The 19166-nt window shown below is 35.1% G+C and overlaps 1 protein-coding gene across 3 annotated transcripts in view; it reads right to left on the bottom strand.

Annotated features, from left to right (window-relative positions):
- Nucleotides 1-19166, bottom strand: part of SLC44A1 (solute carrier family 44 member 1) — a 177501-nt gene that overhangs the window by 70910 nt on the left and 87425 nt on the right. For all 3 annotated transcript variants that reach the window (XM_081066246.1, XM_081066245.1, XM_081066244.1), the window contains exons 4-5: nucleotides 17242-17378; nucleotides 5183-5273 (exon numbers count right to left, since the gene is read on the bottom strand). In XM_081066246.1, the coding sequence (XP_080922372.1) occupies nucleotides 5183-5273; nucleotides 17242-17378 (228 nt within the window). The remainder of the gene's footprint in view (nucleotides 1-5182; nucleotides 5274-17241; nucleotides 17379-19166) is intronic.

Here is a 19166-nt window from a genome sequence, read left to right as displayed (position 1 = left end):
ATCTCAACAAAGCAACTGTCTAAGACCTCCATCAACACACTATCTTTGTTTCCTTCCTCAAAAAACATTAAGAATATAAGTGAAGTATGTATTTTTTTTCCTTAAATGATGGTAAATGAGCACCACTGGGAGTAAGAACAAGCAACACCTTCCATGTTGTTAAACTTCAGTTAATGATATAATAAACTTTCACTAATGATATGAAAGGATATTAAATTACAGAATACTTTTAAGTGAAATGGATTTAATCACAATTACAGGAAATAATCATATAGGATTAACTATAAATTCCCAAGTCAATGGAGGCTGATTTGGAAAAGAAACCTTTAAACTGGTAACTTTGTTGGGACCTACAACAAAGGTTTTTTTGTTGTTGTTTTGTGGTGTTTGTTCGTTTTGATGCTGTCTAGATACTGTCCTTACCAGGTTAATGTCCCTGCTTTAAGGACTTCTAGCCGTATTTTTAATTCTGGTTTTCTATTCTTCAAAACTGAAGTCCTCTCTGGTCCACGATTATGTACATCTTCACCCACTTTACTTATCACCCTGTTATCTCTGTTGTAGTCTCTGTTTTAACTCACTTGCTTCCAACCTTAAACATAAAATATATCCATCTTAAGGATACTGATGTCTTTTTCTTATTTTTAATATCCACCAAATTTCTTGGGCCTGCTCTCCCGTTTCTCTTTTCCTGTCAGATAACCATGGTGAACTTATCCTTTGTCCAGAAGTGGCTCCTCCTACAGCTCTCATGTCATAACAGATGTCAATGTATTTTTATACTCTAAGAGCAATACACCTCATTTCTAAAAGAGAGTGGAGCCTGTGATAAAGAAAACTGGACTTGGGTTCAAAAGCCTGGGGTAATTCTCCTAACATTACACAGCGACATGTCACTCCATCTCAGTTTCTCCATCTGTTTGTTAGTTGAAAGAGGAGTAAGTTTTCGGTCTTTCCAGATATTAGTAACAATAATAACAAATATGCCCACCCATAAATCATGATTCTAAATTAATAGGAACAGCATGCCCAGTTATCTTTAGTATTTTTCTGCTTTTCAGACTTTTAGTGAGAACAGATGATTTGAAAAGGGGAAGGGTTTTACTCTTAAAATTCGAATCCAGCATTTTTCAAAGAGGAAATAGTGAGTAATATCTGCTCTGAACTTACCATTTCAAGTCATTTTTATACTGTATGTAAACATGTGGCCAATTAGAAAGAGTGTTTTTATATGTATCCTTCAAAGAACTGAAGCAAAATAACAACAGTCCCTTACCTTATAATTCAATCTACGTCAGTTAAAGAAAAACCCTGGCAGCTCTAAATGTGAAGGTTATAAATTTAGCACAAGCTGATTAACTACATTGTCTAGCTGATGGTCAAAATCTGCTCTTATTGGTATGCAAATAGAAGGCAAATAAAAGAGAAGATACTATTTGGACACAGTAGTAAAAAATTAAATCAAATACTTAGCTTTAACATAAAAAGCACTAGTTTCCCTTGTATGTCATTTTTTTTTCAACTCTTCCCCAAACAAAAAGAATTCGACCAGCCATGAGTTTTTAATACCTGAATTATTTTCTTATTTAAAAAAAAATATAATCATGGCATTGATATGGTTTATCTTATAGTTTACTGCTTAAATCCTATGTAATATAATGAATTTAAGATGAGTTAGCTGATTTCATATACCTCTCAGAAAACAGTAATTCTGAGAACCTAGTATATGAGATCATTTCTATTTTCGTATCTAACCTACATGATATACTCTGTGCTTCTTAATTAAGATTACAAGCCTAAAGAATTACATTTCTAGTAAGGCTGACTACTTTCTGAAGCCCACAAAACACTGAATCTTTAAGAAATCAACATAGTCCCATTAGGAACTGTTGCTGTTTCACATTATTAAAACATTCATCAACAAAAACAGGATGAATTTATAATGAGTCTCTTAAAGATCTTTTTAAAAAATTAGCCACTCATAGGAAAATTGTATCTTACCGTGGCAAACATACTGTCCATTTGTCTTTCGGTCTAGACTATCACAATTAATGAGCTCCCTCAAAGCATGGTGACGAACAATGTCTAAGCTTTCTTATCCATACATCTTCATACGAGAAGACGGGACTTTACATCTCACACAATTGTTTTAAAACTTCATGTTATAAAACAAAAACCAAAAACTAACTCAAAGGTGCAGACAACAGATCAGTGGTTACCAGAGGGAAAGCAGTGTGGAAGGAGGGAGATACAGGTAAAGGGGGTCAATTAAATGGTAACAGTTGGAAACTAGACTTTTGATGGTGAGTATAATGCAGTATATACAGATGCTGAATTATATTGTTGCACACCTGAAACTTATATAACTTAATAATTGGCATGTAAGCCAATGTTACCTCAATTAAAAAAAAAAACTTTCAGGTTATTAATAAGCAATTATACATGATTTCTATTAAAAGTTTTATTTGAGAAATGAACAATAGGGGTTTCTGACAATATCTCTATAGCACAGAAAAGGCAGGAAATAAGTCAAGAAACTAATTGCAATATGCAGTGGTTTTCACGTTTCATTTTTTTCTTCTTTCATTCCTGTACTCTTGTTTTTATACAAACTGTGATATAGACATTACAAGATCTTAATTCAAATTCTGACATCCAACAATTAGTTGTGTGGCCTTGAATAACTCATTTAACCTCTCTTATCTTCTATTTCCTCATCTATAGATTGGGAGAATACCCTTACAGGCTCTTTTGAGGGTTAAAAGAGATAATACACACGAGAAGCTTAATGTGGTGGCTGGTACACAGTAGGTGATTTATAAATGTTAATTTATCTTTAATCCTTGATTTAAAAAATATAAATAAGCAACATTTTTTTTTTGGCTATTACTTTCCAATTTCCGTGTTATGTTATTAATTCCCCAACACCCAGTATACTTCCTGGCCTCCAAAAGTACCAAAATAAATGTTTGGTGAGTAACCTGAATTTATGTAATCTGTTTCAACTATTGCAATTTTTCTCTAGCTCTATCTAAATGTTTAAGCATTGTAAGTATACTGGCTACCTAGTCTCCCTATTGCTACCATGCTTAGCATGTCATCAAAAAAGAGGTATGAATTTGGGTAAAATATGGCCCTTTTTAGGCATCTGATTTTAAAATCCAAAAGCTCTTAGGAATAGTAACCATTTGGCAATTATGTGCTAGTGTTTTATTACAAATTAGTTTACAATTGCTATTCTCTAAAATAGACTCTACCTTCGGCTGCAGAAAGTGCCTGGGTGTGGAACCACGTAGTGTCCCAAGGTCTTTATTAAAACAACTTTATTCTGTTTTTTGATCCTTTCACTTTGCTTGACGAATACTAAATGATGATATTTACCAGGTCCTAATTTATCTTCCTTCCATCATCCATTTCTTCTTCTTTACTTTCCAACAGGTGGAGTTCAGACAAAAGAGATAAGATACTTAGACTGTGAGGTACTAAACTAAGTAAAACATGAGGATATTTAAATAAAATATAAACATAGTATATGCTGTCAGTTTCCAGACGGTATAAATTCATCATTGCATCTTGGATTCCTGACACGTTAGTGGATGACCGACCCTGTTAGAAGCCAAGTCTGTCCATCTCTAAAATCCAAGCCCCTAATCCTAAGCTTTGTCTTCTGGCGAATGCCCTTAGGATTCTACATGTGAGGTAGAGATGGGTGGTGGTGCTGGTGGTGCATGTGTCCAAGACTGGACTACCCAAGATGACCAGAAACAGGTCCTCAACGTGGTAGAATCAGAGCTCAGAGGCGGAGCAAGATTTTCAGTGTGAGCCGCCCCCTACCCTGGTCCCCGCCCCCTACCCTGGTCCCCACCCCCCGTATTATACAGCCCCAAAGCAACCTCATTCTCATCCCTAGGCTTTTTGGTTTTCCTGTTATAATATGTTTATGCCCTAAAATAGTGACTCTGTACTCTAAGCGCGCATTTAAAACAAACTTTAGCAGTTGAATAATAAGAGGACGGAGGCCCTTGTTTTTACATTGATAAATTTTCTCCAGTGACTCTATTCAAAGGACCTCCTTTTTTTTACCGTCACAGCCTTTCTAATAGTTTCAATTTTCATGAAGGGAGTCTCCTAAACTATTGGTCTAAGCCCATAATTTGTAGGTCCCTCTTATTTAGTATTTTTTTAAATAGTCCCTTTATTTTTAGGTTCAAAGACTTTAAATTTTAACACCAATAGCAACTTGACAAGACTAAAAGCTGAATCAATTTAACTGATATATTCTTTGTCCACTTTTCAACAGAAAATTTCAAATTCAAGTTAATAAAGCACAGGTTACTTGTGCAATAAGCAATCCATAAGGAAGTAGACAGGAGCCTCAGAATTTTAACCAATAGCTTGCTATAATATGCCGATGAGATACAATAAAAGTGGTGTTAATTCAGTATTCCTGGAGAATTTGACGCATGTCATATATGGTTAGTAATACACACAAAGGTTCTCAAGATCAGACATGCTCCAAATCCTACACACCTAATTCTGAGGCTCTATTTTACAGAGTTTGAAAATTTATTTCCTTTCTTAAAAATCTATTTGTAATTTTAAAATTTGCTTTACTTATAACTACTGTGAGATTTTTTTTTCCCCTCATCCTTATTTTTATTACACAGAGTAGGCACTTAATACATGTTTGCTGAATAAGATCTTGGCTATAGCAAACAGCCTATTACAGAGAATGTACCTAAAGGATATAGCCTGAAATAAACTACGGAGAATAATGACTGGCATATTTTTTAAATTTACAAATTAAAAAATAACTCCCGTAAGTATTACTAGGATCAACTTCAAAGAATCTTTGAAGACCGTGAGACTTGGCTTTTATTGTAGATTTCATAATCGTTCAGCTGTTTTGTATACTTTAAAAATTATGGCGTTAAAAGAAAGTAAGCCCCCAAAAGAAATTTAAAATACCTGATAATGAGAAAAACTGTTTGCCCGTGTGTGTTTTTTAAAATATACATTACATGCTATCACTTCTATTACTACTTTTTGAATCTTGATGTAAAAGTATTGGGCCTGGCCAACTAGTATCATCAAGCGACTCTTTTCTCAGAGTCACATATACAGTTTAAAGTCTACCTATAAAAACAAAAGTCATACGTTAACAAAATACAATAAAATTTACCTCGCTGGAACTGGCAGTTTGGGGCAAAGACCAGAAGCTTTTGATGTAGTATATTCCGAAGGCTTTAGGTTGTAGCTACATAGTGCTGAGCCTGTTGAAAGAAAAGCTGTATGTTAGCTAGCAAGCAGAGTCTGAATAAATTGCCTTATTAATTCACTTATGCCAATTATATATATATAAGTCTTTTAAAAGAATGACCTTTAATTGTAACTAACTGAACTGCATCCAGGAATGTCTCCAAACCAAAGAAAATAAACATGATAAAATTCTCCTATGGAAGAAACCAAGAGTTTTTGCCAGTGGGTTTTCGCCAGTGCTTGTGAGGATGAGGCCAAGGGCAGAGACCTTTCTTACCCCTTCTCCCGCCGTGCTGGGACCTCTTAGAAAGCTACTGGTGGGGTGAGCCTCTCCTCTCACCCCATACGTGTTATTTATAGCATTGACTAAAACTCTAAGGCAGGTACTATAAACCCACTTTACAGAGGAAGAAATAGAAGCTAAGAGATAAGGTAAATATTAATAATTTGCCCCAAGTGACACTAAGTAGCAGAGGTGGGATTAAACTCTAGATCTCTTTGATTACAAAACCCATAATGAACAGCACATGCTGCCTCTCTTTTCTGTGCTTTCCATTACTAAATATGTAAAAGTATTGCATGTAGCACATGTGCATTCAGATAATACATTACTTTTTTTTTTAATTTAAAAGGCAGGACATGCTAACTATAAAGAAACTGAACAAATTGATACCACTGATAAATTGATAGAAAGGTCCTCAGTTTTCAGATAATTTAAAACAGCTTAAATTCAATCCTAGATTAGTAATGCAATCATCTATTTCTCGCATAGGTAAACAATATACAAAATTCAGTTGAGTACAGTTCATCAAATCCTTGATAAATCTTACTTTACTGACCTTTTAGTTTTGTAATATAGCAACTAAAATACTGTAAGGTTTGTTGTACAATAGTGTTAACTGAGGAGTAGTCTAGTGTAGTCTAGTGTTGCTGAAGACCTACAGAATTACATCACGCAAATTGTTTATATTTCATTAATTGATATTCCTAGTAGATTACTAATTTTATTATTAAATACAAATAGACTAGCTTTGCATTTGTATTATAGCAATCATGGACTTCTACAATGAACCACCATGGAAAAAGTTTAAAATATCATGTGAAATAAAAGTGGCAGATTTTAACACTGAAATAATTATGGAAACATCATGTGAGGATGTGAGAAGAAACTAGAAGGGAATACAGAAAAAAGATTTGTTGAGGCAACAAAACTGGGAGTGATTTTATTTCATTTATTTCTTGTCCTATCCATCAAAGAAAATTTTAGAAAGCCACAAACCTGCATTTAATTCAGTAATGCTGCCCCCAAACCAGCAACCAACATGCCAAGTGTTTAAATATGTGGGCTGTAATAGCATACTTACATAAATACATGCAGCATCTAAAGGTAATTCAAGTTGACAATGTAAAATATTTTTAAAGAGATACCTGAAAGTTACACAGCCCTGCTCAAATCTCTTCAGCTTCTTAAGACAGACTCAATAGGAAACTGAGTTTTCGAAATTGTTTTTGATTATTCTTTTCAACATTTTAATGGCTTACTTTAAGTTAAGCAAAATATTAAATATCTACTCTTCTCAAATTAGTCTTTCCTACGTGAAGATAATACTACTTAATTCCATTTATAACAATTTTAGAGAAAACATGATAGCAATGGCAAACAAACATTTTAGACTAATCCCTGAAATAGTGGGGAGTCTTATTATAGAATTGTGCATGAAAAAATAGCAACTGTGCCAATAACTGGCGAGCACCCAATGTGATCATCAACTTCCTGATCTGAATTGTCAACTTATTTCTTTCAGAGTCTAAGATGGAATCAATTTGCACAATAAAACAGGCCCTAACTAAAGCACTTTGCCTCGGTAATGTCAAACATATGGCTCCAGCTGAATTCAGTGAACATAATCTCCATCCCCACCCTTTTTTCATTTAGAAAAAGGAGGTCAGCAGGTGCAACAGAGTTCAATTTTATAAATACTTTCCCAGGATAATGCTCAATGAAAGGATAATAGCCTTATCTCTGATGGTATTCTGGGACCCAGGCCAGTACTAAATAGATCCTGTATTAAATAGATTAAAGGGAAAAGATCTTTACAATGTGTTTGTAGTAACAATCATAAGAAACTTTATACTGCTTCCTGCCCAAAGGGTTGATGGACAGAGAAGCCTCAAGGAAGAACATTAAGACAACCCAGTAATGGCAAACATTTTACAGTTGTTTTTCTTTTCATGTTTATTAGCTAACGCATTTTCAGTGAACATTTTTAAGATAGTATCTGTCTTACTTTTTTAATAGTGGAAAGTATAAACAATACTTAGCACAAGAGGTTTGGTCATAAGTAGTAAGACAAAGTTTTTCTTCTAATGCAAAAGCTATTCTTGAGTAATGAAAAGTCTAAAACAAAAACAAAAAGTGTATCTCTACTATACCAGAGGCAATCCTTGCAACTCAGCCAATGTTATTCAAATGTGGTCAAGATAAGTGATAAACATTTATCTTGGTAAATGATTGCCACAGCCCTCAGAATGTTCAACTACTACAATTTTTCAAATGCCTTATAATATTCAATTATTTATTCTTTAGCTCAATATCACTTACCACAACTCCCCCTAAGAGGTGTGTTCCCATCACCATGCTCTAAACATTACAGATTAAAAAAAAGTAATACTTCCTAGGCCTTATCAACAATAGCTGGCAAATTTAGAAATAGAATTCTTAACTCCTAGGCTACAGTGATTCTTCAGTGTCATTCCAAATAATCATAATCAGACAAGTATTCAATAAGCTCCTGAGCAAAAAACATGTTCCATAGATACCTCAAAAATAACATATTTGAAAACAAACCTTTCTATCACCCACTTTCCAAATTTGCTCTGCCTCCTCCCATATATTTTCAATCCTGCTAATGGCTCCAACATCCACAAAATCCCCCAGATGAAATGTGGAAATCATCCTTTCTCTTCTTTATCTACCCCACACCATGCAAGGTGCCAAGTCCAGACAATCAGCCCATTCTATGTTATCTCAGACCTTCATGATCTCTGATCTCTAATCAAGTCAGTTAAACTACTTTCCCAGAGGGTTTCTCATCTCCATCCTACACAAACACAACCTTCAGATTGGTCTCTGTAAAATGGGCATTAATGGTATTACATCACTGCCCTCAGGTTAAATTTCAAATTCCTTGGCTTCAAGCTCTCCTAGAAGTCCTCGATCTAAAACTCCAGCCTCATTTTAACATAATAAACTACTTATAATTGTTGCTGTTTAACAAGCTTTCAGGCTTTTCTGCAGGGTGTTCCCTCAGCTTGGGATGTCCTTTTGTAACTGGCATCTGAGTGAGTATTCAAGTTGGAGCATAATTTCTACAAACTACTAAAGTGTTGCCTCCTCCATCAAGCCTTCTCTGATGTACCCAAACAAAGCTATTTACTGCTTAGCTCTATAATAAAACTTAGCATACTATTTTGTAACTTTTTGATTTATATATCATCTCTATTTTGAGAACATGAGCTCTTTGAGAACTGGGATCTTATGCCTTCAAAATATCTGGAACCTGTCTCTCCTGGCATGTAGATAGTACTCAAAAGCCATCTGTTGGCTACAACAGACATCCTGATTTTTTTTTAAAAAGAAATACCTATTTTTAATCTCTTATATTTTGGTGTTACACGTTGTGTACAATGTTCATATGCTTTTCACTATTCACCATATATCTAAAACAGGATTTCTCAATCTTGGCATTAAGACATTTTGGACCCTGGCAATTCTTGGCTGGAGAAGGCTGCCCTGTGCATTGCAGGATTTTAACACCATCCCAGGTCTCTATCCACTGGATGCCTCCTAATTCCTTACCCAGGTGTGACAACCAAAAATGTCTCCTGAAATTGCCAAATGTGCTACGGGGCAAATCACCCTTAGTTGAGAACTACTGGTATAAAAACCAAATGATTTGAAAAAAAAAAAAAAAATTGGTAAGTTAGAGGCTAATTCTTCTTGCTTTAAAATTTTGTTTGATATGCCACCGCAGTAATATTTGTAGGATACACTAAAATTAAGAGAAAAAAGATTCCTTAAAAAACATGATTTAGAAAATTCTAGTTAATAAAAAAACAAACAACCACTCAATGCAGAACAGTTTTCATTGTGAGAAACAAACCACATTGCTACAGGGAAGTCCAAGTTTAATTTAACGCCCCCCCAATTAAGAAAGTGTTATATATGAGTATATGCTGGAAGAATGCAAGGCAATTTCCGATTTCAATTTCTAGCGACCAATGAGAAGTATAGACATATTTGCAATTCCCAAAAAGCACCCATTAACTAGATGGTGGCATGACATTATCTGTCAACTACAATTGGCTTATACCAGGCACTCAATAAATACGTACGAGTATATGCTGAGTGAATTAATTTTGGACATCTATGTGCAAGACTTCTACTAGGTATTGTGGAGGGCAAATAGAAGTTTGATTATCTACTATAATCCAAGCTCCTTAAACATGGGGACTGCTCCTTGTCTTTGTCTCTTTGGCACATACTTAATGAATGGTAATTATTTCTTGAACGAGGAATTAGTTTAAAGTGCATTATCAAATGTAAGAATTTTTCCCCTTTTTAACAATGAAGCTTCCCTTGCTAGTCTCTGACTTAGAGGCAATTAAATCAGTTGCTAGGATTGATCATTTTGTTCATTTATAAATGATATCAAGTCTAATCTTTTGATTTACTGTGCCAAAATAATCCATACTAACTCTGGTTTAAGTTACATAAATATATATTTTTAAATGTTTTCTTTTGTGTGTGTGTTTTTTAAAGATTTTATTGGGGAAGGGGAACAGGACTTTATTGGGGAAGAGTATGTACTTCAAGGACTTTTTCCAAGTCAAGTTGTTGTTCCTTCCATCTTAGTTATGGAGGGCGTAGCTCAGCTCCAGGTCCAGTTGCCGTTGTCAGTTGCAGGGGGCGCAACCCACCATCCCTTGCAGGAGTCGAGGAATCAAACTGGCAACCTTGTGGTTGAGAGCCCACTGGCCCATGTGGGAATCGAACCGGCAGCCTTCGGCGTTAGGAGCACAGAGCTCCAACCAACCACCTGAGCCACTGGGCCAGCCCTGGTTTAAGTTATATTGTTACTGACTGGTAAGACAGTAATATACTGAATACCTACTGATACTAATTCTAAACAACTAGATAATGATAATCAGAAGGCTTATTAACATTTATAAATTTTATCTGAATGGATCACATAATCTTTCAATGGCAAAACAGTGATCACCGAAAAAGCACCAAGCTGCATGACTTCTCAAAATGTGCACATTGTCCAAATGGCAGGTCACAAAAGCTCTCAGAATTTAAACAAAATACGGTACATTGAAGAAGCAGTCTTAAAAGGGAATGCTTTTTCACATGCTATAAACGAGGCACAAACAAAAGGAAAATAAGATTTCTGCCAGTTTACTACTGTGTTAGAGAAAACAAAATATGTATTACAAAACAGTTTGACAAGAATAATGCAAAAGGTATAAGGAACTCCATGTAAAATATTAGCACCCACTGAGAACATGCAGTCAGCCCCTAACTTAATCACAAGTTATTCTCAGTTCTAAACTGCCGTTTAGAATTTAGATTGCAAGTGGAAAGGATAAAACGACATGCAAAGTATTTGGCACAGTGCATAGCACAAAACAGGTATCAAGAAATGGTATACTGAAACAAGACACAGGGCTCAAGCATGATTTATGTCCTCAGACTTGGATGCCCAGGCTGAAAAAGGAGGGCAGTGAAGTAAAATGAAAGGTGGTCGATTAGCTAGCGGTGGTGAGAGAAGAGAGAGAGGAAGGGGAAAACTGAGCAGACATTATCTTCCCCTCCCCTCACCACCTGTCATGGTCTGGCTGGGTTGAGATAAAAATTTCTTATAAAGCTGAAGTTAGCAGCGGAGGGAGAATTATTCCCACCCCCCACAATGTACACATTCTTTGAGTTTTCAAAAATAATGATAATAAAGGAGGAAAGAAACCTGTTCATCAGAAACTAGAGGGAAGGAACGTTGATAGAATTCATGCTCTGCTGAAACTAAGAACTCAGACGGGAGCTCTCACCAGCCCGCTCAGGGTATAATGTTAGGAAAGAAGAAGAAAAAGAGGGCTTAAGAACACGTATGAATAATCATTTGGAGAGTATGTATAAGAGAGATAAATGAATGAGTAAGATGAATTATTAAAGGGATGAAGAAAAAGAACTGATTTCACAGCAATTCTGGTTAGACTGAAGCTAAACAATTTACCTGCTAGTGGTAACATGGATACAGAATTGAGCAAAGGATAAAATACACGCTGAGAATGAGAAATTATTAAGTGGCAATAGAGATAAGGAGGGAAATTCAGTCCATTGTTCTTTCAAAATACATTTATGAATAGCTACTATAAGAAGTCCTATATTAGGGCGTGGATATTCTGAGATGAGGCCCCCAGGAAACTCATGTACTACTGCAGGAAGATGATAAACAAAGAACCAAACAAGTTTAATACTGAGTCCTTATGAGATTTGGCAACTTTAATTTTTTAATTTAAAATTTTAAATTGTTTTGTTCTCTAGCATCATATATTTATGATTTTTTGTCATATAAACTATGAACCACAATAATAAAATGCACATTTGTATACCTACCACCCAACTCATGTACAGGAACTTATACTTTTATATATTCATCTAAATTCTTCTGCTTGCCTTTCCAAGCTCTTTGTAATATCATAGCATCTCCACATAACCAAACTAATATCTAGCTATTTCTTCCAAACTTTCTATTCTAGTCAGATACACATGACAGAAGCATTTCAGAATCCAAGAAAACAACTCGTTTTTCTTGTCTAAAAGAAACAAATAATTGACGAAATATTTTATTTGCCTAATAAATGCATTTCTTACAAACATTACTACAGGAATGTAAATCCCTTATAAGGGATTTTAAATAATTTGTAAAAGTAACAGAAATTCACAAGAATGGATGGTTGCTAAGTGCTAAAAAAAGCACATTCAAATGTTGTCATGAAAACTTAAATTTCTTTGAAAAGGATTTATATTATCTTTTCATTCTGGTAAGAAAAATGTTATTTTACCTTCCACTTTAAAATAAGGTTTAAAACCATTATTTAAAAAGTTACTATCATTCTTTCTCTTTCATGAACTTTTTAGTTGGGTAAAATACACATAACAAAAAATATACCACCATCGTAACCATGTTTAAGTGTACAGTTCAGCAGCATTAAGTACATTCACACTGTTATGCTACCATTACCACCATCTATCTTCAGAACTCTTCATTTCTTGCAAACCTGAAACTACGCACAAAACAACTCTCCATTCCTCTCTCCCCACAGACCCTGGCAACTACCATTCTACTTTCTGTCTCTATAAATTTGACTACTCTAAGTACCTCACATAAGGGGAATTATACAGTATTTGTCCTTTTGTGAACTGGTTTACTTCACTTGACATAATGTCTTCAGGGTTCATCCATATTATAGCATATGTCAGAATTGCCTTCCTTTTAAAAAAAAATTGTGATAAAAACACGTAACACAAAATTTACCATCTTCACCACTATTAAATGTATAGTAGTGTTAACTATATGCACATTGTTGTGCAATAGACCTCTAGAATTTTTTCATCTGGTAAAACTGAAATCTATATCCATTGAACACCATCTCCCCATTTTCTCCTCCTCCCAGCCCCGGTAACCAACATTCTACTTTCTAAGGGTTTGACTACTTTAGATACTTCATATAAGTGAAATCATGCAGTATTTGTCTTTTTGTAACTGGCGGATTTCACCTAGAATAACGTCCTCAAGGTTCATCCATGTCATAGCATGTAAGAAGATTTCCTTATTTTTTTAAGGCTAATTCCATTACACCCAACACACACGCACGCACACACACACACACACACACACACACACCCCACATTTTCTTTATCCATTCATTCATCAATAGACATTCAGGTTATTTCCATCTCTTGGCAGAATAATCCTTCAATAAACATAAGTCTGCAAATATCTCCTCGAAATCCTGTTGTCAAATCTCACCTAAAAGGGAGATTTCTGGATCATATAGTAATCTATTTTTTTAAAGACTGGTTTTTTTTTTAGAACAATTTTAGGTTCATAGCAAAATTGAGAGGAAGGTACAGAGATTTCCCATATACTCCTGCCCCAACACACGCACAGCCTCCCCCCGTTATTAACATTCCCCACCAGAGGAGAAATTTGATAAAATTGATGAACCTACATTGACAGGCTATAATCACCCAACGTCCATAGTTTACATTAGGTTCACTCTTGGTGTTGTACATTCTATGGGCATGGCCAAATGTATAATGACATGTATCCATCATTAGAGTATCAAACAAAGTATTTTCACTGCCCTAAAAATCCTCTGTGGTAATCCTGTTTTTAATTTTTTGAGGAATCCCATACTGTTTTCTATAGCAGACACACCATTTTACATTTCTAACAACAGTGCATCAGGATTCCAATTTCTCCATATCCTCACCAACATTTGTTATTTTCTGGTTTGTGGGGTATTTTGGTTTTTGTTTATGATAGGAGCTATCCTATTGGGTATGAAGTAGTATGATTTTGATTTGCATTTCCCTATGATTAGTGATGTCCAGCATCTTTTCATGTCCTTATTATTAAGCATTCATATATCTATTTAGAGAAATGTCTGACGTCATTTGACCATTCAAGTCCTTTGACCACTTTAAAATTAGGTTGTTTGTTTGTTTTTGTTGTTGAGTTGTAGGGATTCTTTATATATTCTGGATATTAAGCCCTTATCTGGATAGTAACCTTTATAAAATCTGCAGATATTTTAACCCATTCTTTGGGTTGCTTTTCACTCTATCATGTTCTTTGATGCACAAAATTTTAAATTTTCATGTACTCAAATTTATTTATTTATTTTTCTTTTGTCGCCTGTGCTTTTGGTTCATATCCAAGAAATTACTGCCAAATCCTAAGTCACGAAGTTTTGCCCTATGTTTTCTTCAAAGAGCTTTATAGCTTACTCGTGCATTTGGGCTCTTTTGTGGACTTTTGACAATTACCTTAGAGATTTGGAAATTTCCCACTTAAATCTAAATTATCCTTAAAAATATTCCTCTCTGAAATTAATGATTGAGATCTATATATTTCAGATAAAAAGGCCTGTGTATTTTCTAATAGAAATATAGCTGTAACAATATGTGGACACAGATAACAAAAAAAATTATCTGTTCCTTCCAAAGCAATTTGCCCCTCAAGAGATGGAAAGATAAAAGGGGGTAAAGATAATGCAAAAAGCAGAGAAAGAATTATCTCAGTGAAAAAATTAATACTGAAATTAAGTCTCACCATGTCCAATTTTAAGTCACCAATCCAAAGAACAATATCGATTCTTTTGAAAAATTCAGAAATTTCAACTTAGGGTTGCTGTTAAAATTAAGGTGTTTAGGTCTCTACACCAAAGGCTCCCTATTATAATTTTATAGTTTTTTTTTTTTTTGCTTTTTAAAATTGTTATTTTCTCCATCTTCCATTGCTGTGCTTCTTGATGCTGCCATTATTATTACTTTTTTTAAAATGTCACATTGGTTGACTCATTTTGCAAATAGTAAGGGTGCCTTTGTAGCTAGGCATCAATTTAAGAAGTCTGTTTTCTGAAATAATATTTACTCATTAATATTCTTGAACACCTACTCTGTGGGACAATGTGGGAAATACAACACTGCAAAATTCACCGGATGGGTGTTCTGAACAGGACCGTAATAGGCCATACTCAGTACCATGTAGACTTAGAAGGATACTGACCAGGAAACAAAGAATGCCAGCAAGGCGGCATGGGGCATTTCTCTCTAGTTGATTGTCACAGCAGGCAATACCGCCAACAAGGAACGAGCTCTCTTTTGGCCCTCTGGCTGACATGTCAGGTTCCAGGGACCAAGACTCACTCACATCCATTAGGTTCAAGAGAACGTATTAGAAGGTAGTTCGGCACTAGGTCATAGCTTTAAATGCCAGGGTAAGACAAACAGACTTTTATTATTTTTACCACTGATTTCTGAGTAAGGGATTAACATGATTGAAGCTCTATGAATAGTAACATGGCAGCAGTATGTAAGGGAGCTAGAAGTAGAGAGAGACTAGAGGCAGGAGACTATTACATTCCCTGTGTGGAATAATAATAATAATAATAATAATAATAATAATAATAATAATGGAACAGCAGCAGCCAACACTTCTTTTCAGTAACTTACTATTTGCCAGACACTGTTCTAATCATTTTTCATGTATTAACTCCTCATAATAGCCCTCGGAAGTAGTTTAGGTACAAATCTTATCCCTATTTCATAGTCAGGAAACTAAAGCATGGAGAGATCAAGTAACTTACCCAGGGTCTCATAGCTATCAAGTGCAAGGACCAACAAGCGAATCCAGATAATCTAGCTCCAAAGCCAATACTCCTAACCATCTCCCAGACCATGCTGTGTATGCTCACATTGTCTAAGGTTTTAGAAAAACCCTTAAAGAATAACTCACCCCTCCCTAAGAACTCTGATAATGACAAGGCTGATAGTTCTGGTATTTGACTCAGCAAATCAACACATCTGAGGATATCATGTAGGAACAGAAAATGGTATCTTACAGAGTAGTTGGTACCTCTTTATTCAGTGCCCACGAAATCCCAGTATTCTTCACGCATCACCTCATTTAATATTTACAACAAGCTATGAGAGCGGCATTATTTTAAATGCACAGACTATTCAGGTGAGGAAATCTAGGCTCAGACAGGCTATACCTTCTATCCCTCATTACAGAGCCAGGCAGTGACAGAAGCAGAATTAGAATCCAGATCCAAACCAATTCCATTCACTTCCCACTATCTGAAGCTGAGGGCATTTAGCAGTGGCACAGGAATACTGCCAGTCTGTAGTACTTGCCCTCAGAAGACCAGCACCCCCATCTTAGAGACTGTGAAGCCACGCTGGTGTGTGTACAGCTGTGTTCCCAAGCTCTTTCTCCATCTAGCTAAAAGTTATACCAGGTGGATGCCTGAGTCCACTTGTTCAAAGGAACTAGAACCAGCCTGTGAATCTGGGAAAGACTGAGGCAGCTCTGAGGATTCCTACACACAAAATACAAACATGAAACCTCACAGAAGTTCAAAAACACAGGCTTTAAGGGCTATCAATACGTGGCCCTCCACAAAGAGAGGTAAAAACAAAAATTCTCTGAAGAGACTGAGGCGAGTCATAAGGAGCTGAGGATGGCACCTGGATATTAGAACCCAAGAGAACTGAACTAGAATTCAGGGAATTGACTATGCTTTTTTTTCTCAGCTAATACCCATATGTTTAACCTCAAAGTTTCTTAGAAAACTGGTTAAGACATAATGTTCTACTGAAAAAGCAAAAACAAAATTATATGTATTAACACATTGGAAAATGGTGGAATTTTGGTTTTTACTTCTTTTATTTTCTCTGAACTTTTCAAATTTTCTAAAATAGACATATATTACATTGTTATCCAGGAGTAAAAATAAAATATAGTAATTGAAATACTTTTAATCAATACTTAGGAAGGAAAAGAAAAAAACAAATATTACCTAGAGTAATCGAATAATTCCCACTCACAGGGGCTACATCAAAATCACCTGAGACATTTGTTAAAAATACAAATTTCCAGAGCTCAAAGACCTCCTCAGTCAGAATTTTCCTGGGTGGGGCCCAGGAATCTGGAGTTTGAACAAACTCCCTAGGTGACCATAACATGTTTTTTATCAAGGAAGTCCAAAAATACTTTCAGATCTCTTTTTCTTAAGGTTCTTTGATGACATTTTAAACACGAGGGCACATTTGTATTCGAAAGCAAACTGATAATATTTCACCAAGAGAATATGTGACTGGGTGGAGCCTTGGATGGCCTATTGTCTCACCATTCGTCTCCGCAAACTTCTGAACGTCACTCAGGGTTTTCAGTTCTTGTCTTGGACATGCTGCTACACACAGTGCTACAGACTTGATCTTCCGATTTATCAAGTCCAGATGGCATGGATCCAAAAAGAACACATACCTAAAGCGCGGAGAAAAACATTTGAGATATGATTTTTCAAAATACATTCTTGTTCACTGCATATCTGACTCAGCCTAAAAGCAAAGAACACCTATCTATTCCGTACTCCTTCACAAATTTAATCATAGATGAACAAACACTTCACAAATCTAATCACAGATACATAGTTTAAGAATAAGTATTTATATGTCTACTGTTAACAGTGGGAATGGAGGTATTGTAGGACTCGTGTTTCTCATGATTTATTTTTCTAATATTTAAATTTTTGTCATGTGTATTTTATAATTAGAAATTATCTATTTTAGTTTTTTACATAATTAATTTTAGGGTTTGTTTTTTATGTTTGTTTGTTTGTTTTGTCAAAGTTGCATCAAAAAAATTACTGTGGGGGGCGGCGGGTTAGCTCAGTTGGTTAGAGCGTGGTGTTTATAACACCAAGGTTGCCGGTTTGATCCCCACAGGGGCCACTGTGAGCTGCGCCCTCCACAACTAGATTGAAATAATTACTTGACTTGGAGCTGATGTAGCCTGGAAAAACACACTTAAAATAAATAAAAAGTTTTAAAAAATTACTGGAATATCCCAATACTGCTATATAATATGAATTGTAGTTTATATGTAAACTTTAGTTAATGAATATATAATTATATATCAAATGTCTAATTACAAAAATTAACATAGACACTTTAGTTAATGAATATATAATTCTAAAACTGCATTATAAAATTAAATATATAAAGTTGAATTAAGATGAGAAGGAAATATACCAACATTTTAACTATAGTCATCTCTGGGTGTCAGAATAAAGTAATTTTAATTTACTTTCTTTTACTTTTTAGAATTATCATTTTCTAGAAAGAATGCAAATTACTTTTGAATTGAATAACTATAATAAATATTGTCTATTTAAAAGGTCCATTTCCTATAAATAAAAGAATCCCCAATCCTAAATTTTCCCTTTTGTATACTGTACAACTATATTTTAGAAAAGGGAAGAAGATTAATTAGAAATTACATTAAAACAGATTTTTTAAATGTATAAAACAGAAGAGGTGACAAAGATTGCAAATGTTACCATTTGCCCAAAGAGAAAATAAGAGCCAAACATTCTTAACTGAGATGAGCAAAATCTAATATTATGGATCAAGGGAGGGAGTTCAAGTAGAAATACTCTCACCCAAAATAAGAGTTAAAAAACATCTAGCCCTGGGTTCAATGCTACCGGGTCCATGGAAAGTTTTATAAAACTATGTATCTAACATTTCCCACATTGTTCAACTCTTTTGCTACACAGAGTTAAATCAAATCAGGAAAGAGAACAAAATAAAAGAATTAGGTGAGAATACTGAGAAACAAAAATGTAAAGTCAATACATGTGCTGGGATGGACAATATAAAGGGATACCAGAAAATAACTAAACAGAAAAAAGAAAAAGTAGGTATGTGTATTGGGGGGGTGGGGGTGACCAAAGAGGCTTTTGCAGGTTGAGTAACACTGCACATTTAAGCAGAGCAGGGGACCTAGAACCCAGCATGAAGGTCAAATATAAGCTACAACTCCTAACCACCCCCAAAAAATTTGTAACCCTGTTAGTGACTCTGATACCTTTAATGTTCTACATAGATAAAAGGAAAGAAAAGAAGCCAGGCAGAAAGACGGGGCTTGGAAGTGAGATTCACGGACTGCTTCTCTGGCTGATGACAAGGAACTAAGGTAGGCACAGAGAAAACTTTCTGGCAACCTTTGTGTAGAAACAATTATTCCCTTACTAACTCTCCCTCCACCTGT

Source organism: Rhinolophus hipposideros (genome assembly GCF_964194185.1).
Source record: "Rhinolophus hipposideros genome assembly, chromosome: 11".
NCBI lineage: Eukaryota > Metazoa > Chordata > Mammalia > Chiroptera > Rhinolophidae > Rhinolophus > Rhinolophus hipposideros.
The sequence above is the reverse complement of the archived record's forward strand: the minus strand, read 5'-3'. Positions and strand labels throughout refer to the sequence as shown.